This window comes from Callithrix jacchus, chromosome 3, assembly GCF_049354715.1.
Source record: "Callithrix jacchus isolate 240 chromosome 3, calJac240_pri, whole genome shotgun sequence".
Lineage (NCBI taxonomy): Eukaryota > Metazoa > Chordata > Mammalia > Primates > Cebidae > Callithrix > Callithrix jacchus.
Genome location: NC_133504.1, coordinates 39,065,001 through 39,089,269, shown reverse-complemented (window position 1 = coordinate 39,089,269; position 24,269 = coordinate 39,065,001). Strand labels below are relative to the sequence as shown.

Below are 24,269 nucleotides of genomic sequence, written 5' to 3'. Positions count from 1 at the left end.
TGAAATTAATCCATATTCCTTCTGCATTGACAAATGAATTTCTCATTAGACTGTAAAAAATATTAATTGTTCATTTAATAGTTTTGTATATCACCATCACAGGCTATAAAGTGAGGCTGTAACAAGAAGCAGATTAGAAAAAAAAAGAAAAAGAAACATTGACACAGTTATTATGTGAAAAGGTCTCACCTGAAATAGCTGAGACATTAACATAATAGAATAAGTTTAGAGTCAAGACCGCATTTCATATTCCCCATATTCTGTAATGCTTCTCTTCAGTTCTTAGGTTTCTAGATGCAGAAATTGTGTTTAAATTCTTGGACTTTTATGTGGTATTATGTAATGAGCAACTGTGGTCTTGATTGCCAGTGTGCAGTGAATGTCTGAATTTTCTCCTATTCTTATGAAATGTGTGTGATTCTTTGCAGTATACTTCTGCTCTCACCTATGACGCCGTTCAAGTGATGACTGAAGCCTTCCGCAACCTACGAAAGCAGAGAATTGAAATCTCTCGAAGAGGGAATGCAGGAGACTGTCTGGCGAACCCAGCAGTGCCCTGGGGACAAGGTGTAGAAATAGAACGGGCCCTCAAACAGGTCAGTCACTCAAAATAATTGTTAAGATTATTAATATCTTAAATCATATCATGACTTGATATGGCCATTAATGTTTTCTTCCTGCTGAATTAGTCATCCTTGTCTTATTCCTTATGTTTAATATACAGGCGATGTTCTTTTCTAACAACACCAAGGTAGGTTGAAGAGAGAAATAAACCTTACCAATGTTATTTTCTTCACTTCAGCTGGTGAAAGTAATCTGTACAGTGTGTATGTTTGGTTGAAGTAAATTTACAACTCTGCTCCTTTCCCATTTCCTCATTAGGTTCAGGTTGAAGGTCTCTCAGGAAATATAAAGTTTGACCAGAATGGAAAAAGAATAAACTATACAATTAACATCATGGAGCTCAAAACTAATGGGCCCAGGAAGGTAAATCCTTAGTGATTTAAAGGCAGTTCTATGTGAGGAGGTGAGTTAGCTAGTCTATGATCTCACCTTTCCAGAGAGTTCTGGAGATACGTATTTATATAGAGTTTAACGATTTCCAGAAACAGATATATTTTGAAGTTTTTTTCTTTCCCCCCCCCAAAGTCTGTTTATTTCTGGTAAGTAACATTAAATTACAATTTTAGAGATAATTGTAAGTAGAGCTGTTGAACTTTAATTTTTTAGACTGAAGCAGAAGCCTTTAGTCAAAAGAGAAATAACTATTGTTGAAGGTTTATGGTTCAGAAGACAAAAAGCACCTGATGCAGATATGTATGTAACTGTTCGATTCAACATCAACCTTTTAACTGTTTAGGATCAAGTGCCATCATTTGGATTTTATTTGCATTTCTATATGATCACTCCCAAACAATTACTCACAGAGAATATGAAAAGTGAACATGCAGAGACAAGTACTTTTAAAGATTTTTTAATAGTTCCTTTCATTCCAGTTAGATTCACATATATAAAAGACATTTCTGTTTAGAAGAAGCCCAGTTAATGTGGGTCCAATTTCAGATTCAGACGTGGCTTTGAAAATAATTACATGCTTTGCTAATAGACAAGTTATTTATCCATATGTCTGTCTGCTGTAACTTTTTCCAGATTGGCTACTGGAGTGAAGTGGACAAAATGGTTGTTACTCTTACTGAGCTCCCTTCTGGAAATGACACCTCTGGGCTTGAGAATAAGACTGTTGTTGTCACCACAATTTTGGTAATTTCCTACATATGCTTATGCTTACTTTGTATCTCCTTATGGATAATATCTTTAGGAGTAGCTATTTATATTTTAGGAAAATAGTATGTTTTGCTTCTTTTGCAGTGTTTTATTATTTATTGCGTATTTACTCTGTTAAAAGGAATACACAAGATCTAGCTAAAGCATTCAAAATGTTTCCTGTTTCTTTAAGGAAGAAGCCCAGTTAATGTGGGTCTAACTTCAGATTCAGATGCGGCTTTGAAAATAATTAAATGCTTTGCTAATAGACAAGTTACAGTTTAACTAAACAGATAATTCTTACCCTGGTGCTTACATCGGTGAATAATTGGGAAATGTCTCGAAGAATGTTCCTTATATTTCTGCAAGTTCTTCACCTTTCCATTCCCACCCAATGCTGTGTAAATTCTTTCTGTTTGTTACATGATTTCACGATGATGTCACGTTGTCTTTATTCTATCTAATGAAAGATGGTCTTCTTAAAGACAAGAATGATTTCGCTTCTTTTTACTCCAAGTTTCAACACTGTTTGTCACATAGCTAGTACACAATAAATGCATATTAAATGAATAAGGAAAAACTGAACTGAATCTTCAACACCCAGGCTTTGGAGAGATGGAAGAGAGATGTGGATCACCATGACAAGCTGTTGGTGAAATGAAATGGAGAAAATGGTGTTCATTATAGGACAGGATTTTGTGACAAAACTATTTTGTTCTCTTTTCTTTTACCAAAAAAAAAAAAAATAGACTTAGCATTGAAGTTGTATATTTGTGTGATTTATTCTCCTAATATTGATAAGCAAATATAAAGATATTGATAAGGGATTTGAATTAAAATATTGGTAGACAATTGAACATCTCTTAATACGTGCAAATTAGACATTTGAGGATTTTTGCCTTCATCATACCACTGAGAGGAACTATCTCATTGAGACCCCAAATATCCTTGGTGCCACTTTCCAATGGAGAATATTGGACTGTTAATTTATTTTTTCTTGCTTCATTTTTTTCTTATGTTTACAGGGGGAAGCTACTCTCTAGCTATCCTTGTAGCATCATTCTAGGATGTTGTATCTCACAGATGAAGTGAGACCTGAAGCCTGCGGGGGTAGAATCAGTACATCATCATGACAATGATCCTTTCAGTCTCTGTATCACTGACCATGAACCTGATTTCAGCATGAATCTTATCTTTGGGACAGCAGTGACACAGGGTTTTGGGTGAATACTGGTTTTGGGATTGGCATAACCTTAATGAAGGATAAGGGTGTGGTGAATCCAAACTTGAATGAAATAGGTGTTGAGTAGTAATATGTTGCTCTACATCCTAATAATTACAAACATGGCTAGAGGTCATACAAACAGTTTATGATTTTGAATATTTTGTTCACTCTGGTATGGTTAGGTACAAGACATCTTAATGAAATATAATGATAGGCAGTCAAAGACTTTTGGGGAGGAAGCATTATGCTTAAATTATTCCTCTACTGTTGTTTGTTCACCATCTACATTCTTCATTGACTCTAGCTGACAGGTAATCATTAAACCAGAAGATGTGATTCAATGAGAGTACATAATTAACACAGACATTTTGATCAGCTAAAGCAAAGTATTTTCATATAGGAATCTCCATATGTGATGATGAAGAAAAATCATGAAATGCTCGAAGGCAATGAGCGCTATGAGGGCTACTGTGTTGACCTGGCTGCAGAAATTGCCAAACATTGTGGATTCAAGTACAAGTTGACAATTGTTGGTGATGGCAAGTATGGGGCCAGGGATGCAGACACGAAAATTTGGAATGGGATGGTTGGAGAACTTGTATATGGGGTAAGTATAGCTCTTCTCATAGATAAAGTCATTCAATTTGAACTGTTGTTTATGGACTGCTTCCTCTCCCTGTGAAGTGCCTATGTCTGAGGTTGTTGATTTCCCACATTACTCTAGAAACGCTATGTTGTTGATTTGTGAACATCTGAAAGATTGAAGTTGATGCCAGAAGTAGACATACAGATTAACTGAGATAGACATTTCATCTCTCCTGAAGCATATGGGCCATATGTATTGTCAAAAGGCTACGAATGCATAGATGCAGTGCAGATGTGTAATGATCATAGTCCACCCAGATGGGTATATTGTGTATTCATAAAAGGAGGAGGGGTATTGGGGAATAATTCCTTTTTGGTTTTTCTTTGCTAGAACTATACCAGGGAAATAATTATTGACATTTCTCTGATTTCCTCTCCCTTTTCTTTGATCCAGTGATATAACCATGATTCCCTTTTCACCATGACTTCGGGTACTATTACTTTACTTTCTTTCCCTTACAGAAAGCTGATATTGCAATTGCTCCATTAACTATTACCCTTGTGAGAGAAGAGGTGATTGACTTCTCAAAGCCCTTCATGAGCCTCGGGATATCTATCATGATCAAGAAGCCTCAGAAGTCCAAACCAGGAGTGTTTTCCTTTCTTGATCCTTTAGCCTATGAGATCTGGATGTGCATTGTTTTTGCCTACATTGGGGTCAGTGTAGTTTTATTCCTGGTCAGCAGATTTAGCCCCTACGAGTGGCACACTGAGGAGTTTGAAGATGGAAGAGAAACACAAAGTAGTGAATCAACTAATGAATTTGGGATTTTTAATAGTCTCTGGTTTTCCTTGGGTGCCTTTATGCAGCAAGGATGCGATATTTCGCCAAGGTTGGTTACTCACCTGCTTCAACTTTGTGCATTTTAGGTCTCAAGTAGACATTCATGGTGTTTATGAATTCACTCTAAAGAAGTTACCAGCTGCCGAATTCCTGTCCAAGCAGTTTAAGACTCCTGAAGGACATCCTCTTACCTTCGGCATAAGTCTGCGAAATATTTGAACAATGTTCTTTGAATATTGCTCATTTATTTCCCTGGTGAAATTATACACACCATGGAGAGGCTATAAAATGCATAAGGTTCCTATCATTCCATGCCTTCTTGGAGGGGTACCGTGTTTTTGCTGCATATTCTCATTTTACAGTCATCTGTGTGTTAATCCACAGACCTGTATATGGGAAAATGGGCAACATTAGTTATAAATAACACCTTGTTAGATAAAATTTCATTGGCACACATTTCATCTCTTTTATTTTATCATCATTAGCTCATGGAAATGGTATTAGAGAGATACTATAAATTTATTGTTTTTTCAAGGTGAGGTTGCTGGATTAATATAATAGCATATTTTTAACTGCCCACGAATCCTGGAGGGTACTAATCATTCATTACAAAAAGCTGTCCATATTAAATGGTAATACACACACATCATGGAATAAACTCACATACCTTTAATCTCATTATGCTACGATACATTCCTGCACTAGAATACCTAATTATAATGAATCTACGGCAAAGTGCCTATGGATTTTGTTTGTGTTGCACATCTGAATAAGAATGATAGCATGTTTGGCTCTTCAGAGCAATAAATCTTACTTTTTATAGTGTGATTAACATTTAAAGTCAAAATGATTATCAGTCTACTGGCACATTTTAATTTGGGCTCTATTACCCTTCTTTAATTTTACAGGATATTTTAATAACTAGTGAAGCAGGTGCCTTTAGTGATAGTGATACAATTTCATTATATCATGAGTTTTTAAAATCACTTTAAGAATAACAAGTGATTAATTTAAGAAAACTATATAAGAAGCTCAAAGATTTGCATGTTTTGCGATCTTTTAGTATATTTCACCTAGAGAGATAAAGGAAATACATCATGTAGGCAGAAATTATCAGTGGCTTACTTCTCTGAGAGTTGGTAATTATAGTAGGAATGATAAAAAATTACATTTTTATGAATTATACAGATTTTAAAAATTGCAGTTCCACTAGATTCCCCGTGGCTTGTCTGTGGTACTGCATTGTATTAGCAATATGCCATTGGTCTTTGCACAGCATGGCATATGTATGTATATATATACACACATATACATATTTTTACCTCTGATAAAATATATAAGCTTCATAATTTTATCATCTCTGTATTTCATTTATTTGATCCAAGTTAATGATGTTTCTAATTAGACCCATTTCTAATAATTAGGAGGGAAATACTAACCAAATTGGGGTTTCAGAGAACATTCTGGCCCATAAAATGGTAAAGAAGTGGTTCACCCTTTGATAAGAAGGACAATGAACTATGTTACCCTAGTTCTGAAATGTAAGACAATAGTATGCTGGGGTCGCATAAACTGTGCCCTGCCTTTTGGATAGTTGGGAGCAGTGTATGTGGGTTCATTATGAAGTAGGACATGTCAGCCTAGTCTGGACCGAGTTCCTATTAGATGCCTGCTTCTGGACATGATGGCACTGCAGGTTGTTGCTTAGGTATCCAGTGTTTGTCGAGGAGTGGGAAACCTATTTTCATATAGGGGCTAGAGCACAAGGCTTATCAGCCATCTATATTATCCTCGTGACATATAGACAACTTCTCCTTTTTATGGAGGCTGCATCTAAATTAAGATATATTTTCTATGCTTTTGATTTCATTCATGAGTCATGACTCTACAATTTCACATGTAGTAACCTTTAATTCCTGGTAGAATAAACAGATTTTAGATAGCATATTTTTCTTTGTTATTGATTGATATTTTTTCCCTCAGAATGCATTTGATAAAAATTCATTTTGCCAAAACATTTGAGGTACATGTCTTTCACTTTATGCTATATATGCATTTTAAAATTCAACATAATACATTGACAAAGTTAATGATTTTTAATGAGCAAAACTATCATTTTTTAATAATGCAATGATGGTTATCCTAATTGAGAAAAATACAGCAGCTTACTATCATTTTTAAAAAGATGACATGCACAGATCACATTAGAAATGCCTTTAAATCATTTTAAAATATTTATAATTCCTTTCCAAGTAAAATATGACATGGAACTATATTATTAATGTTAACAAAACACATTTAAGTTATAATCTAGAGTGATTTATTAAATTGACTGCCTTTTCATTTGTCTGAAATTAAGTTTAGAACATTTTAACTGTAAGACATGGTTTCACGAAGAATAGACTCACAGAAATTATGAGAGCAATATGCTGTAAAGGTCATTTTTATTGTCTTGTTTGCTTCTGGATTGTCCCCAGTGACCCTAAAGGAATCAAATGAATATAAAAATGTGTGTCATTTTAAAGAGCATATGCACATTTTTTTACTCCTTTAGTGCTGATGCTAATTGGCAAAAGTTTTACTTTTAGCTGTAGTTTATGTCTGTCAATATAAAATAATATTGAATTTCCTTCTCTACATAATTTCTCAAGAACTCTTTGAGAGCATGAGTTGATACTTTAAAAATATTTAGAAGTAAATAATAATAGTTGTAATATTTTTCACCTTGGAATGATTTATAAGTCCAATTATTTTTATAGATATCATGTACATTTTAAATCAGTTGACATATTAAATGTCCCTAAATCTGACATAAGGACTGGTATAGAGGACATCTTATGTCTAACTTTTTTTACACCTATAACAACGATTCTAAAACATATCATAAATTAATATGCAACCTGTAGATTCAAAAGCTGATTGTTTTAAGGGATGAGCAGTCAAGTACTAAATCTGCCCTCTTAAATAGAGGATACTTGCCGTATAACCGTACTTCCCACTGATATTGGGTAAATAGTCAACATTTTGAGAGCTATTGTGTCTACATAAGGCATTTTTCAAATGTAAAATATATTTAATATTCTTTTCAGAGTATATGTGGGAAGTGCTTAACTTTTTCCATCCTATCATATTTATTTAATTTTGTTATTTCCTACAGACTTTGTGATAATGACCCTTAATTATAATCTTTTTGTTTTTCTTTGCTATTCATCTCTCTCTTTCTCCTTTATTTTAGCAACTAAAGTTTTTATCTGAAAAAAGCTTTCCATTTAAGTTAGCCTCTCTTCTTTCTTAACTGGTTGAGTGGTCCATTCTCCAAATATTTCCCAAGAGTTTGATCTAGTATATGTTTCATCAGAAGGTATATTTCTTCCTGTTAATTGTCAGAAACTTTAGGCCATAAATTGCCAATCATGATTTAAATTTTTAGAAATATCACTTATTTATACTAGCAAGTCTAATTGTTACACATACCAGAGTGATTGACAACAAAGGAATGGTTATTTTTATTGGTTTGTCAATATTACTCAAATTCTTAGTTATGTACAGAATCTCATCAAATCTTTCAAAATAATACAATATATATATATTTTTTTGTATCTCTATACCTGCATTTCTCTACTTCAGGTTTTAAAGTAAATTATTGGGACTCTATAAAGCTTTTGGAAACTATTTTATGTAAGAATTGGTACTCAGAAAAATATTATTTTATTATACACCAAACTAGAAGTTTATATCTTCACAAACTTTTAAATGTCTAATTTGTTTTCTTTGAGTTTTTTTTTTTTTTTTAAGCAGGACACATTGAGGAACAGGGTCATAGCCATCCATACCCTGAAGCCATCTGATTTTTTATTCATTAATTATTATAGTTTGTGTGGTATCCTTGCTTGTATTCTTTTTTCCTCATTTTTCTCTCTTGTACTGTATCTAACATCCATGTTTTACATACACAAAAATTAACAACTTTTCAGTCTTTTTTGCTCTGGAAATTTACTGGCTGAATTAAAGGGTGGGTTTCTTTGGTGTTTAAAGTTACATCTGCAGAGTATGCTTTTCAAAAATATTTGATTTTGTTCATAAATTTTGTTATGAGTTTTGCTGGTGATAGAAATTTAGATTCTCTTGTTTACTTATGTCATGAAAGGACAAATTTATTGTAAATTTCTTGAAACTACGTTCTTATGGGATTCATATCATAAACTATTTGGGCATTACAATTATGAAAGAATTCCAGAACTCAGAAGTTTTGACCTGTGTGCATGTTATTAAATTTAACTAATCTGTACTCCTTGCCCAAAATGTTTAATGATTTCCAGTGTCATTAACTGGCAAATATATTGAAAACTGTACAATTAAATATTCCCTTATAAGTCAATATTTGCATAATGCTGTTAACTTGTTTTTTTATTAGGTCATTCATTTCACTTTACAAATCCATTTCATACTTGTTATTAGATCCCTCTCTGGGCGCATTGTTGGAGGTGTGTGGTGGTTCTTTACCCTGATCATAATCTCCTCCTACACGGCTAACTTAGCTGCCTTCCTGACTGTAGAGAGGATGGTGTCTCCCATCGAAAGTGCTGAGGATCTTTCTAAGCAAACAGAAATTGCTTATGGAACATTAGATTCTGGCTCCACTAAAGAGTTTTTCAGGGTAAGAGATTCTGTTTTGTAGTTTCTGATTTTGTTCCTGAAATTTAACCTATTTAAACTTTGGTTCCCCTCCTGTAGTCAATACCAAGGCACTATGTGAAAGTGACCTCCATCTCTCTTTAATTCTATCTCTTCTCTTGACCTTGTCTCTGTCTCTGACCCTTTCCTATCCCGATACTTAGGTCTAGCTCTAGTTTCTGATTCATAACTCCTTAGGAGAAAAACCACAATGTTGCAATGAATCTGTTATACAAAAATTGAGTGTCCTTTTGGAACAAAATTGAAGCAAAATATAGTTAAGATAAGGTTATTATGTTTTCAACAAAACACCTTATTTTTGTTGTATTTTATGTGTTCCAACAAAATAAATATGACTACATGTATCTTACCTAGTTTATAATTGAAAAACTCACATTCAAACCAGTTATGTTAATTATGCGTAGGGAAGCAGATTAGGTTCATATGCGATGATACTGCATGTTCTGTGCAAAGCTTCCAAGGGAAAGCCAACAAAGGCCCTCCACTTCTTAATTTTTAAAATATGTAGCATATTTATACCGTGTCTATTAGATGTAGGTTACTTTTTTCCCCCTAACTTTTGTTCTTATGCTCTTGGTCTATAGAATAAGCCCAAGGGCCTGATGTTGGGATAATTTTCTTTCTTTCTACTATTTATATAAAAAAACTCTATGAAAATGTTTAAATCTGGCTGATTAACTTAGGTCTAATGCCAATATATGTGACATATAATGGCCTCTGATAATATACAAATAACTTTGAATATATCTGAGTTTGAGTGAGATGGAATCGAATTTATTCCTGAATTAGGATTGGGGCCTTCAATTTGCCAAATATTAAGATACTGATGGCCATTTTGCCATCTCATGCTACGTTACCTCTGGTTTCTTTTCTGAATAACTTTAGTTCAGCTGAAGATACTAGGGGATAAAGGGTTCTGGGGGTGGGGATAGTAGAACCACAGCTAATAACAGATTTAACTTGGGTGTATGTGGAGAGTACAGGACCTTGATGATTTAATTACATATCTAAATTTAAGTGCAAAAATGTGGACCATCAGTAGATTTTTTTTACTGTAAGGCAGATTTTAGTAAGAATTTTACAATGTAGAGTTGCTATTAATGACTATGTATTATCATTTCTAAACATATATGCAATATGTGTAAGAATACTCAGTATAACAATGCTCTGGCTTTATAACAATGGATTTATTAAAATAAATTAAAATGTTGTATGTTTCTCAATTAGAAGTACATTTGAAAGCATTTTTAATATTTGTATGCCATGTGGCTTTCTTGTTCTTATTTGAAAAAAATAAGGTGCTCCCTCTTGAAGTAAATGAGATCTATGAGAATGATGTAGAAGCCTGTTATAACATATTTGACTTGGTGTTACTTAGGTTGATTAAAATAATCTTAATTATTTTCAGATACTCTCTTCCAATTGAGAATGCATCTGTGGAGAGTTTCAGTTATTACCTTGTTTGGACAATAGTAGCGACAACTATTTTCTACTACTACACACTCACATTCATAAAGCTTTTCTGTATATCTTCACTGAGTCAATCATATAAACATATGTGGGTGATGCCAGAATTATATGGCCAGTGCATTCACAATCCCTAGTAGACAAGATAAGAAAGCCAGATGAGTTCAGGAAAAGAATGTTACTACTCTTTTGTTTCAGTGCACTGACCTCATGGAGCCCATTTTTTCCAATATGCAATTGTGGAGCTTTTATCAGGTTGTGGAGCTTTTCTTCCCTAGAGTAACAGAGAAGTGATGATGGGTATTTAGGCAATCCATAAGTATAACTCCCCAAAGAAGTTTCCTATGCTTACCTCTTTGAATCTCACAATGTCTGTCTGAGAGTCAGGGCAATGATTTTTATTTCATATCTGTGTATTAAATAGAAGCTCAGATAATTTTGGGTATTTGATCAAATTCATGCAACTAATAAGTATGCTGAAGTCTTTTCCTCCTAGCAAGGGTTCTTTACATATGCTATTTTTACTTGTGCATCAAAGTCTCTGGATTTATTTCACTGCCTCCATGTTGTCAGTCATTGCATCCACACTTGCTTATGTAATGCTAGAGCATCAGACATGGTCAAAACCTAAGCAAGTCCTCACAGTTCCTCTCAAACTATCTCCAAAAGGGACTGTTGATAAAATGCCACTGGCTAGGTCTCAGTGTGTATAATGTTGTAGTCAGCTTCTCCTTATCTAGAGAAAGAAGATTGTGAGCTCAAAATTATTTAAAATCACAGTATTCTGTTTGTACCAAAAAAAAGAGGAGCCCAAAAAACAGCACACTTCACCAAAGAGAATAGGAACTTGATATGTTAATTCTTTCATTGAAATATATGAAATGGTTGCGAATGGGAAATTATGTATACAAAAGCTTTGTTTCTTCAAGTTGGATTAAATAAAAATATTACTAGTTCATAAGGAATTTTGAGCAATTGTGCTAACTGTATTATAATAATATTTGATAATTGGAAGCCATGATGATAATAGTGAGGAAAGTCTTATTTTTGCTTCTTATCCTCAAAATGTTTTCTAGGCTACTATGGCTTTCCAACTGTATTCAGCAAGTCTCATACCTTTCACCCAGAGTTTACTGAATTACTGTAGTGAAACTGAGTAACAGATTCCCTTTGAGTCAATAATTTTTTTTCATAGAATGTTATATAAAATGTATTAAACAAGATGAAGCTAATTTAGAGACATTTTAAAGATGAAAGTATTTGATTTTTATTAATATTGTTCCCTTATATCATAGGGTAAACTACAGTATATCTATTGGCTGTAGTGTGGTTGAATTACTGACTTTCTGTGGAAAAATGCGACAAAGAAAATTCTTGTTTCTATCCCAAAATTAACATTCACCACAGGTCTTGGGTTCATCCTCTCTCAACGTTCTTTTGGAATTTTGGGGCTTCTGTGTAAGGCAGATACAGAGCAGGGTGAAGGCTGGCAGACTGATTTTTATGGTCCAGCCTACCAGGAAAGGGATATGGATCAAGTGGGCTGAAGCCAGACTAAAAACGTGTATTGCTTACTTTGCTCTCTGCCCATTCATTAAGCCTACTTTTGGAGCCAAGATCCAGTAAAACAGCTGATTAAATGTGCAATAATACACTTTTGCCATTTGCTAAGATTTAAGGTTCTAACATTTATCTTCATGTTTTGTAATGTGGATTAATTTGGCTTTAGTGATAGTTTTTTTAATCTTCTTTTACAACTAGGAATTTTACTAGTTATATTATTGTTAAATTCTCTGTTATCACTGAGTTTATCAAGTCAACTGTTGGTTTTCATCATAACCAGAGCTTTCTATTTAGCATTGCAGAAACTGATTTGAGAAGTGAGGTCATTGTCTAAATTTCAAATAATAACTAACTGAAAGATAAAAAATAAGTTGAGGCCATTTAAAAGTTAATGGTCAGTTCTAAAATAGAATTCAGAATTTCAAATTCCCAGTCTTTTGTTTCAATATTGTTTCATTAAAGTATATTCTTCTTGAGATAAAAGCACTTTATATAAATTTATAAGATGAATTTTTTTTAATAATCAGGAATCTGTTTTGTATTAAGATGATGTTTGTTCTTCCATTAAAGTCTAAGATAGTTTTAGATTCAGGTAAATAATGGTAAACCAGATTATATTAATGTTATTTTAGTAAAGTAAGTGAGTATGTAATTATTGCAGAAGTTCAATTGAAACTGCAAATTTTCTAATTTAAAATCTATACTTTCCTTAGTGGTGATCATTAAATGAAACATTCAAGATATATTTACTTTGTTTTGCTTGAAAGAGAGAGTAAATGGAGAACAATCTTGTAACCACCAAGAGATGAGAAGAAAATGAGTTTACATCTCTATTTTCTGCAGTTTTCTGTTTATGGAACCTATGCACATCTTTGTACAGAGTGAATGATAAAGTCTGATTCATTTTGGAATTACTGATCATCCCTAATTATAGTGCCACTGTAGCATACCTATAATTAAGAGAGAATTAGCCTTTCAATTATAAGCCACTATTTTTAGAGCTTCACATTTTAATAATTTCTTATCTCAATAAATAGGACAGATCTTAAATTAGATGACTTTGTGTGGAAAATGATTTTATAGGACCTATATGCAGTATGTTCCTACAGAAACTTTCATTTTTAAGGACAAGAAATGGTTTCCTTATCTACCCCTCTCATTTGCTTGTCAGACCATGAAGCACAAGTATTAACTTGCCTATAGGAAGTCACTCTTCATTCCTGTGCTGTCTCCACATTGCAATCTATTCCCTCTGGTTCTCTCCTCTGGGAGGATGAGGGAGACAATTTATCCTCTAAATATGTTGTCTATTTTGATGATAATGTTCGAAGGAAAAGATTCTAAGCTTTGCCAAAATACAGGCATTTGCCTTCTTCGTTAAAGAAGTTTATTCCATCTGCAAAGGTAAATTTAGTCTGATAATAAACCATAAGACTCTACTGTTATCACCCAGCATTGTAGACTTTTTAGAGTTAAGAAATAGCATAAATGATAGATAATTTGTATTAATGCAACTGATACTTACCAGTGAAATAATTAGTATGAAATTTTCCATATGTATACATGGCCCTACTATATAATCAATATTACAAGATAATTAAAATAATGGAGAGTGTCCTTTTAAAGATAGTAATATTTTTTCAACACTCTCTATGGCATAAAAGACACTTATTTATATTTACATATAAAAAAATTCCTGAAATATAATTGCAAATGAAAATGTTCTAGCCATTATGACACCTCTTCTACAGAACTATATTAATTGCTATTTCATTAAAGTTACATTTAAGTCTGTTATTGTTTGTATTTAGTAATAATATAGCATGATTTCTTTATTGCCATGTTATAAAGAATGAATTTCACGAATTTGTCATTCCCAATGCTTTTTTTATTATTCCTGGTATTGCTAATGATTTATCTGCCACAATTACCTATATTGCGTATTTCTATGAAGGCAGAAATATGTATGCCTATGATACATATGCATATATCTACTTATCAACATATAATATCTTTCAGATCTGGAAATGAAATGAGTATAGTCATTTGTGTTTTATATATGTAGAAAGTTACTCATATCAAAAGAGACCCTTCACAGATGTGTCACCCATGCTTAAACATTTAAATAGTTTCAAAAAACAGTTTTGTAGGTATTAAATAAATGCTGAATGTGAATAAATAAGGAAAAAGTAGCACCATATGCATACATTGCAAGTCACTCATGCATGGTTAGTCATCTTTTACAAATTTTCTTTCCTCAGTTTTTTGGGGGCTTGATTATAGCAGAACAATCTGCACAGCTGAAAACTCTTGTATGCCCAAGCCTTCTCTAGATGATCCAGGAGACGTTAAAATCATTTCCTTTCTGGTTGGCAGTTTTTCTTTCTCTGACATTTTAATTTTTGTCACCGTTCCACAGAACATCTGAGAAAGCACTGAATTCATAAAGCATACTAAATGTATTTAAGAATACATTTATCCTAAGTTGCCTTTGGGAGAACCCGTGTTCTTTCATTTCAGCTAACACTAGCTGGGTTAACAATACAGGAAGTGTCAAAAAGGTTCCTTTAAAATGTATTGTCCATTTTAAGGACCATGTAGCTCATTCAGTAGTTCTTAAATTTCATAGGAAGAGAAAAATAGGGAAATGTAGAAGAAGCCATAATGAATCATGTGTTTTTGACGACTCACTGCTAAGGAAGGTGTATGTCTGCCTGTGGAATTGTAATTATTGTGCAAAGTGGTAGCTTTTCCCAGGGTAGATGTGTTATTTTGGTCATTCTCTTTCCATAACTATTCTTTGCAAATGTCAGTGTACTCTCTAACCATCCCACTGTGTCTTTTAAAGACTACTCTTGCAATACACTGGCTAAATAATTTGACTAATCAGATTACAGGATGTTTTCTATTATTGTCCATACCAAAGAGAATGCATTCCTTTTCATACCAATAGCTTATCATGAAAACAATTAATCTAGAAGGAAAGGTTCAAACAGTACAGAAGTGATTTAGAATTAGTCTCTCATTTCAAAACCTTTCTAAAATTCCTGTTTAAATGTTTCAGAGAGAAGATGAATTTCAGAATAAACAGTACAGATACTTTAAACGCCTTAGCTTTCAATTCACTTTATTATTGTATTTAAGTAAAAGAATCATCTCTGCCTACCTCTGTTGGATTTTTTACACTAGTTGCTATGGTAATAAATATGGTCCCACAGCTCTGTAGAGAAGAGAATAGAATTGTTCAATTATTTAAATATATTGGGATCAAATCTCAACTAAATATAAGTATTGGTGACAGAATTTTGAAAATTATTCAATTACACTTTTGATATTTGAAGAACAATTTGATATTAAAGTAATTTATCTCTTGCATTTCTAGCAGATAATTTTGCTCTGACTCCTATTAAGTGATTAGCCAGAGCAAAGAAAGTTGTAAAGGTGGCTGCTTATTTTCACAGGAAAATGATTTTTTTTCTTTGTTTGTTTCTTGAGACAGGGCTTCACTCTGTCACACAGGCTGCAGTGCAGTGGTATGGTCATGGCTCACTGCAACCTCAGCCTCCTGGGTTGAACTCATCCTCCCTAGTAGCTGGGATCACAAGTGTCTGCCACCATGCTCAGCTAATTTCTAATTTTTTTGTAGAGATGGTGTTCTCCCTATGTTGCCCAGGCTGGTCTTGAGCTGCTGGACTCAAGTGATCCTTCCACCTCCCAGAATGCTGGTATTACAGGCATGAGCCATCTTGCTTAGCCAAGAAATGAAATTTTAAAAATAAAATGGAAATTGGACAAATCAAGCAATGACAAATATTCTCAAAGTTCCAAAATATGATTATTTCATGTTGTCTTTAAAGGAACAAAGATCTTATCATAGTAGAGGATGTTTTATAGATTTTAAAATTTATAGTATCTCTCTCAGATCTTATAGTCAAAGTTGCTTCCTTAATAATACTAGGTAGAATTAAAATTTTCATATTAGCATTAAAATAAAATTTAAAAATTAGAGGCTTATATTAATATCTGTGCTTTTCAAAATGAAATATATTAACCATTAAAATGATTGCAGACATTTTATTGTGGCTAGCATCTGATAAATACAAATATGAAATATATAAAATTACCTTTTCTTAGCTGTATGTATGTTATAAAGTCATTGTCCTATATAATTTTGCTCCAAATACTTTTCTGACTAGTCTCTTATTCTTGACATAGCAAATAAGAACATAGACTCAAGCTAAAAATTTAGTCTATATTCTAAATATTTAAATACATGTTTGATGAAACCACTTTGATCTTTTTACCAGAAAGATTGAGATCAGAGTCTTTAAACATTTATTTCAGGATACAGATACTCTTTCTATGCATGGATTAGTAGTGTGAAATTTGAGGGTAAGAAGTACTGTGGTCCTTGACTTACCAAAGGGATTTATACTGAAATGCCAAGGGGCCCATTCTTTCTTACGTATATTAGTGGGATTTTCCTGGGTACTGCTTGACTTTTGCAGGAATTTTTCCTTTTATGTTACTTCCTCTGAGTTCTAGGGTTTTTTGTTCATTTCCTTATTTTGAAATCAAATTCAGTCCTGGTTTTTATTCCATAGTCAAATTTTCTTAATATTGTTAGAAGAAATTTATACCTTGTATTGGGTTCCCTCCCTCCCTTGCTCCCTTGCTCCCTCCCTTCCTTCCTTTCTTCTCTCTCTTTCTCCTTCCTTCCTTTCTTTCTCTTTCTTTCTTTCTTTCTTTCTTTCTTTCTTTCTTTCTTTCTTTCTTTCTTTCTTTCTTTCTTTCTTTCTTTCTTTCTTTCTTTCTTTCTTTTCTTTCTCCTTTTTCTTTCTCAAAATATTGAAACACCACCCTTTAGCTTGGCAGTGGACATATAGAGTTACTTCCTAAAGCAACGGTAGCTGGTTACAGAGCACAGTGCAAATGGTCTAGTAGTGTTCCTACTTTCCAAAAAACCAACTGCTGCCCTGAAAATTTGTTCATGTATAATGAAAAAGAATTTCACAGACTTTTGAATTAGGATAGTTTGCTACCACAACGAATTTTTCTCATTCACTTTTTAATTGCATAAACATGCACACATACACACAAACATTGAAAATGCCCTGTGTCTGAATGCATGTTGTTGAGGTTAGATCAAGATGCTGAGTTAGGGCCGGGCGCGGTGGCTCAAGCCTGTAATCCCAGCACTTTGGGAGGCCGAGGCGGGTGGATCACAAGGTCGAGAGATCGAGACCAACCTGGTCAACATGGTGAAACCCCGTCTCTACTAAAAATACAAAAAATTAGCTGGGCATGGTGGCGCGTGCCTGTAATCCCAGCTACTCAGGAGGCTGAGGCAGGAGAATTGCCTGAACCCAGGAGGCGGAGGTTGCGGTGAGCCGAGATTGCGCCATTGCACTCCAGCCTGGGTAACAAAAGCGAAACTCCGTCTCAAAAAAAAAAAAAAAAAAAAAAAAAAAAGATGCTGAGTTAAAGTATTTCTAAAGCCAACCCTCACATGGCAGATAAGTTCTAAGTGGTGATCTCTAATGTCTGTCACATCTGTAAATACAGGGGTTAGATATAAATTAGCTCCCAAATTCTGTTCATGTTAGCGATATCATGACATTTATTGAGTTAATAATCCAAGCGATTCTTGAATATACCTAATGAATTCATTAAGATTCACTATTTTTATTGACAATCTATTCTATTTTGTTACAGTTATTATTGTTATGATCTTTAGAAAGTTCTTATAAGATCAAAACTTGTATCCTAAGTATTTTTATTTATTGGTCCTAAGTCTGACTTAAGTAATGATTTTCTTTTGCATATCATAAGTACATCAAATATATGGAGAGAACTACCATCGCTTTCTTTTCTCATCACTAGCCTAAACATTCTGAATTCTCTCAACCATTTATTATATTTTCAAACCCTTGTTATAATTTTCTTATATTTTAATTGCAAGTTTGTTCATGTTATTCTTATAGTGTGTTATCTAGATAAAGGGTCTGATTTGATCTACTTACAGAGGATTTTTTTTTTTATTTCAGTACGTTTTGAGGGAACAGGTGGTATTTAGTTATATGAATAAGTTCTTTAGCGGTGATTTCTGAGGCTCTTGACCTGAATCTGAAAATTCAGATTTCAGACCACAATTTCAACTTGAACATTTGTGTTTTTCAGGCAGCCCAATGTTTACATGGAGAAAAAACATAGGCTCTAATGAAATCATGTGTTCTCTAGTTACTGCAATCACACCATTCTCTATTACTCCATTGCTATTTTGCTCACTTATATAACCTCATTGGTTTTTAAAGTATTTGAAATTAAAATTCTGTTATTTAGACTCTATAATTTCATTTAAAATCTTTAAGTTTATTAGCTTTTATGGTAACTGCATGGAATTAATAACTTGCCTTAATTTGAAGGTTACTGAAAACCTGGTTGAATTTAATGAATTGTGGTAAGCCTCATGTCTTCAATTCTATGAATATGAATTGATGAAAGCTACATGCCAGATTTTGTATTCACTCCTGTTAAATTTTACATTATTATTATAAGTGCTAATTGGCCTAATCTCATAACATTGAAATACTGGTTCTATTATCTACCATAGTAATATCTGTAAATTTGAAATATTTGCCTTGTATATCTTTATCCAAATTGTTGACTGAATTACTAGACATAATGGAAGTAAGTATATAATCAACGGTATAACAACAGCTTCTGTTGAAATCAGCATTTGTATACTAATAAATAATAATCAATGTTCTTTAAATGTGATTGATATTTTCATCACAAACTTACCTAATTTTGAAAAACCTAATTTTCCATCTAAGTCACAAAAATATCACATATTTTGTCAAGTGTTTTGGTTGCAATCAAGATGTTCTCGTACATGATATATCTTGAATGGGCCAGTTGAATAATACTATTAAAAAATGAAAAATGGGGTCATAGGGGAATCACTTGCTCTTCCTCTACATTATCAATTCACATTGTATGCATATATGTACACATAGAGTTAATACATAGGATATAATGAGTAGGCATAATATATAATAATAATATCATTTACCATTCATAATGGAATGAGCACATATGGAAGTAATGTTTGCATTGTCAACTTTAAAGGCATGGTTTTTTTAAGCATAAAAATTACCAAAAGATATGATTCTATGAGTACTATGAGCATTAACATGTGATATGGTTAGTGTTTGTGTCACCACCCAAATCTCATCTTGAATTGTAATCTCTATAATCCTCATGATCCCCATGTATCAAGGGAGAGACCAGGTGGAGGTAATTGATTCATGGAGATGGGTTTCCCCATGCTGTTCTTGTGACAGTGAATGAGTTCTCATGAGATCTGATGGTTTTAAAATTGATATGCCTGTTAATAATACAAAACCATTGAAAGGGATTTGAATAGCTGTGTTCAAAGAAACTTGACTTCTTAAGAAACATAGAGAAGTCAAATATCATTGGATTAAGCTAAAGGCCTGGGTCTCCTCATCAAAATGTGATGGTAGTTACTGTTATGGGTGCATTGGGTTCTTGCAGTCTCCTAGGACACATATCAAGAGAAACTACTATTTTATCTTGATAAAGATAAAGATAAAGTTTATTTAGCTTGTGCACAAGGGACCCAGCACTGAGAAAGGGAAAGAATGCTTTATGTAGCATGTGTGTTAGTTTTATAGGACCTTTCTACAGGGAAGGATTCTGTCAGGGCTTTTCTCGAGCTTGGGCAGTGGCACAACATGCTTCGTGTATCATATGTAGCATTAGCATTTTAAATTTCCAATCCTGGGCAAAATTTTTAGCATTAAAATGAGGAAGGTTAACTATAGGTTGGAGTTTAATTCAAACTGTGCATTCAGTGGCCCCAGGGAAGTCACTAACCTCCTGAAATAAAAACTTACAATTAATAGCTTATTGGGTCTTTTGTTACTGATTGGCTGAGAGTCAGATAAGCCAGAGCTTGAGTGAGGGGCTTTTATCCTTTTTCTCCAGATCATATTAAAACAAGGAACTAACCAGCCTGCTTGTCTCAATGTCATCTTGATGGATTTCATTTTACTTTATTATGCTTGCTTAAAGAATGATTGTATTCGATTTAACATGTAACTTCAAAATCCAGTCTTCCTTGGCTTAGCTCTATGGGATATTTATACGTTTTATTAACTTTGTTCAAAAAGTGAACACACACACACACACACACACACACACACACATACAGAGAGAGAGAGTTTAAATTTCATGAAAAGCAGCATGTAGATTTGGGGAAGAGGTAGAAAATTCAAGAGGCAGTTATTCCTGAGAAAGACATAACTCTTCCCTGGGGCCATCTTGACAGAAACGATCATCAAGCCCTTTGTTTTCCTTTTGCATTGCATCACACGCTTCTCTGGACCAGCATGCAGATCAGTATTACAGAAGATGGGAAATTATGTGGTTTATTTTAAAACTCTATATGGCTTGCCTTATTCCCTTGTCTACTTTGCTAAAATTTGCTCAAATGTAGATATTGCTTATGAGGGTGGTAATCATCAATGTCTAGCATTCATCTCCAAAGTCCACACAAAGGGGCTAATTGAGGCAATTTGATCAGTATTTAATTTGCATTTTCTATACAATTGCTTTAATTATCTGGGTGCTTTTTGGAGAACAATGTGTGCATGTAACATGAATTGCTGGATTCCAGAATTTTAACAGCAAATGCTATTATGTACATTATCTTAGTTGACCACAAGGGATTACATTATTTTTTAGTGTATTTGTAAATATATTCTAAGTAATAAGCGATCAAGAGGCTGGAGTGGATTTGATGATCGTAGTGCCCCAATTCCCAAATGCATCAAGTAGAAAATTAACACATTCAAGCCTGTAATCCCAGCAGTTTGGGAGGCCGAAGCGGGTGGAATTAGGCCAAGTTAAGCACTGTCACCTACACTAACCTAACTATTAGGCTGGCACAAAAGCAATTGTAGTTTTGCCATTGAAAGTAATGGCAAAAACAGCAATTACTTCTGCACCAACCTAATAAAAAATAACTATAATTTATCAGGCATCTTCTTAGATGAGAAGCCCAGGGAAGAACTTTGCTTTGCCTTTGGATTGTTTATCTGATGGTTACTATTTATTTATATTGCTATGGTTTTGGAGAAAATCAAGATTTCTAGGCATAATTTTTATTACTTAGCCTAACATTTTTTCTGATATGTTCAATAGAAGGTAAATACATATATTCTGAATTGTCTCTCAGTAAGAATGTCATCAGATTCTTCCCATTCTTCTTTTCAAAGTAGCTATGAAATTCAAATTAATAAATGCCTTGTCCTAATGAATGACAGTTTTTAATACAACAGTATTATAATGTTTATGAGCTATCCTATTTGTGTACCTTTGGCTAAATATGTTCAAACAATAATTCTTGAAAAGATATGGTTATGAAAACATTTTATTAACTTTGTTAAAAAAGTGAACAGTAAGCTAACTACTAAGAGGCAAATGAATTAGCTAATTAAAGAAAAAATGTCTATCTTTCAGAAACTCTGACTTATGAAATAAGTTACTTTCAGCCTGATTCAGTATCATCAATGTGTATTTTAAAGTCTTAGTTTATAGACGTTACCAATCTACAATTATATCATAAAATCATGCTCATTTAAAAATATTCATATATGTTATAATACACGTGAAGTCCCATTATAAAAAAATGACCGATTAACAGAACTTGTATGTCTAGATGACCTAACATACCAGAACGAATATATCTTTAAATGATTCAAAACTGCAAAGACAGCGATCAATAGCTCAGATGAAAGTAGCTAGGTCCATTTTTTTTTCTAGATTGTATTTTAAAGTCCTTTCATTCTTGGAGATACTATATTTATACTTAGAGAAATATTCTTAAAACCAGCAGAAGATATTTTATAAATGAAACAGCAAATTTTATTGCTACTTTTTAAATTTTCTCTGAAGGTCATTCATATTTATGAAACATTTCATGTAATATTTTAATGCCTCAACACTGATATTTTAAACTTGAAAAATTGAAATTAATGGATGATTTGATAAAATAATTGTGTCATCATTTTGAACTATTCTTTATCAGCCTGTAATTTTGTATCAAAATTGTGAAAGTGACATCATGTTTTTGTGAGAATTCTCATTACAAAAACACTTTGAGGTTTAATAAAATTGCTTTCTATTTAATCAAGCTCAAGTGCTATAACATCTTTCAATTTGGTTGAGAATATGAAGGCAGAGTATAGGAGAAAACACAAGCAAATAAGCAATTTCTAGAGTAGGTGATGGTTCAGAAAAATCAAAAGTGGTTTTTTCTTCTTAACCAAATCACAAATAGCCAATTAGCATACATTTATTAAGAACCTAGTATGTATACTATTGGCACAGTGTCATGCTAAACATTAGCTGGAGTCCTAATGGAATTTTCACTCTCGTAGATGTGCTTTTACAACAGAGAGAAAGCTTGATTCACTAGGTAATGAATTTTAAAATCTGAAATCTGAAGTGGCATTATTTGGTAATAGATTTAAGAGTGGTTTATTAAAACAATTAGGTGAGAGGAAAGGTATTAAGAAGTAAGGAATGTTGATATATATTTAGGGTTAAAGGGTCTTCTGCCTGCATATACCACTGAGCTGAAATGGTCCATGAGCCTCTCTCAATACAACAGTCCCTACTCAAATGGTGACAGTGAGAAACACAAGCAAAGTCTGAACACCTCAGTTATGTTATCATAAACCCCAGTGACACAAGTCTACTCTATACTCTATTTGCACTTGACCCAAGATTTTCGCCAAAATAGAGTGCTTTTATCTGTAAAGCTGCCTGAATCCGTAGGGCAGTATTATAAAAAATTTGGATTATATCAGATAGCTGCTTTGTGTAAGGTAAAGGTTGTATTTCTAAAATTCCTTAGGATTAAAAAAAAAAAAAAAAAAAAAACCCCAAACCTCATGAGTTTTGAAATAAGTCTTCAATTTCAATTTTCCTTTTCCAGCTCACTAAATTAAAATAACAAAGGGGGTTATTCAAAGTCGTCTTCCCAAAAGGGATTAAAATCATGTGAGAAAATTGTGAATAGAAAAATAAGCAGACATTCAAATGCTTTGACTTTCTAGCTCTATGCTTAACTTCTTTTGAGTCTGAATAGGAAGTACTAAATGACTCTTTTGATGTGTATCTTTGCCTCTTGTCCACTAAGTTTTAAGATAAATATTCCTTCAATAATACAGTTCCAATTAGCACTTCTTTCTTTCATATCTGTCACTGATAAGAATGTTGGTTTTTTTCCAGTATATCTTGAAATAGATAGGATTTGGGTGTTAAAATATTCAAAGCAAAAAAGTCCCCTTTAATTAAAAGAAAACTTCAATGGTCAAAGAATATTTCTTTAAAAAATCGGTGTTATTCTAGAAATGTGTCAGCCAGTATCAAATAGAAGCCTCCAGCATAATATTATCTTTATTCTGCAGCTAATAGGCATTTCATTAGGATCTCACCACTTACATGCCTGACCAATTCACATTACACAGATCGGGTTCTGCCACTAATTAGGAATAGACCATTTAGGATTTGGGCAGCAAAGATATCTTTTCTCTTTGTCTCTTAATTTGAATGATTTCTATAAATAGTGTAGTGCATTTTTCAATTTATTTCGAATTGTGACTATTTCAGATTACTTTTAGATATACAGCATTTTGTTTACCATAGTGAATCTATGTTTCAAATCCTTGTAAATCTATTAAAAATGATTTGGCATAATGACAAAACTGTTATTAGTGAAAAAAAAGTCAAAAGATGTGATTTGTCCATATTGTGTGTATTATCTATGTTTTGAAAAGTAATACCTCCTTTTGCGTCTCGTGAGTAATATTTTAGGGCCTCTATTAATGCTCTCTGGCCCCTTGCTTTTCCTGCAGAGATCTAAAATTGCAGTGTTCGATAAAATGTGGACCTACATGAGGAGTGCAGAGCCCTCTGTGTTTGTGAGGACTACAGCCGAAGGGGTGGCTAGAGTGCGGAAGTCCAAAGGGAAATATGCCTACTTGCTGGAGTCCACGATGAATGAGTACATTGAACAAAGGAAGCCTTGTG

The 24,269-nt window shown here is 33.3% G+C and overlaps 1 protein-coding gene across 7 annotated transcripts in view; it reads left to right on the top strand.

Moving 5' to 3' along the window:
• Positions 1-24,269, top strand: part of GRIA2 (glutamate ionotropic receptor AMPA type subunit 2) — a 141,050-nt gene that overhangs the window by 110,779 nt on the left and 6,002 nt on the right. For all 7 annotated transcript variants that reach the window (XR_013532844.1, XM_078366361.1, XM_035292804.3 and 4 more), the window contains exons 7-13: positions 429-596; positions 883-987; positions 1,651-1,761; positions 3,390-3,596; positions 4,097-4,467; positions 8,877-9,075; positions 24,095-24,269. The exon at positions 24,095-24,269 is cut by the window's right edge and continues 73 nt beyond it. Coding sequence is in view for 6 of the 7 variants with exons in the window: in XM_078366361.1 (XP_078222487.1) it covers positions 429-596; positions 883-987; positions 1,651-1,761; positions 3,390-3,596; positions 4,097-4,467; positions 8,877-9,075; positions 24,095-24,269 (1,336 nt within the window). In the remaining variant the exon portion in view is untranslated. The remainder of the gene's footprint in view (positions 1-428; positions 597-882; positions 988-1,650; positions 1,762-3,389; positions 3,597-4,096; positions 4,468-8,876; positions 9,076-24,094) is intronic.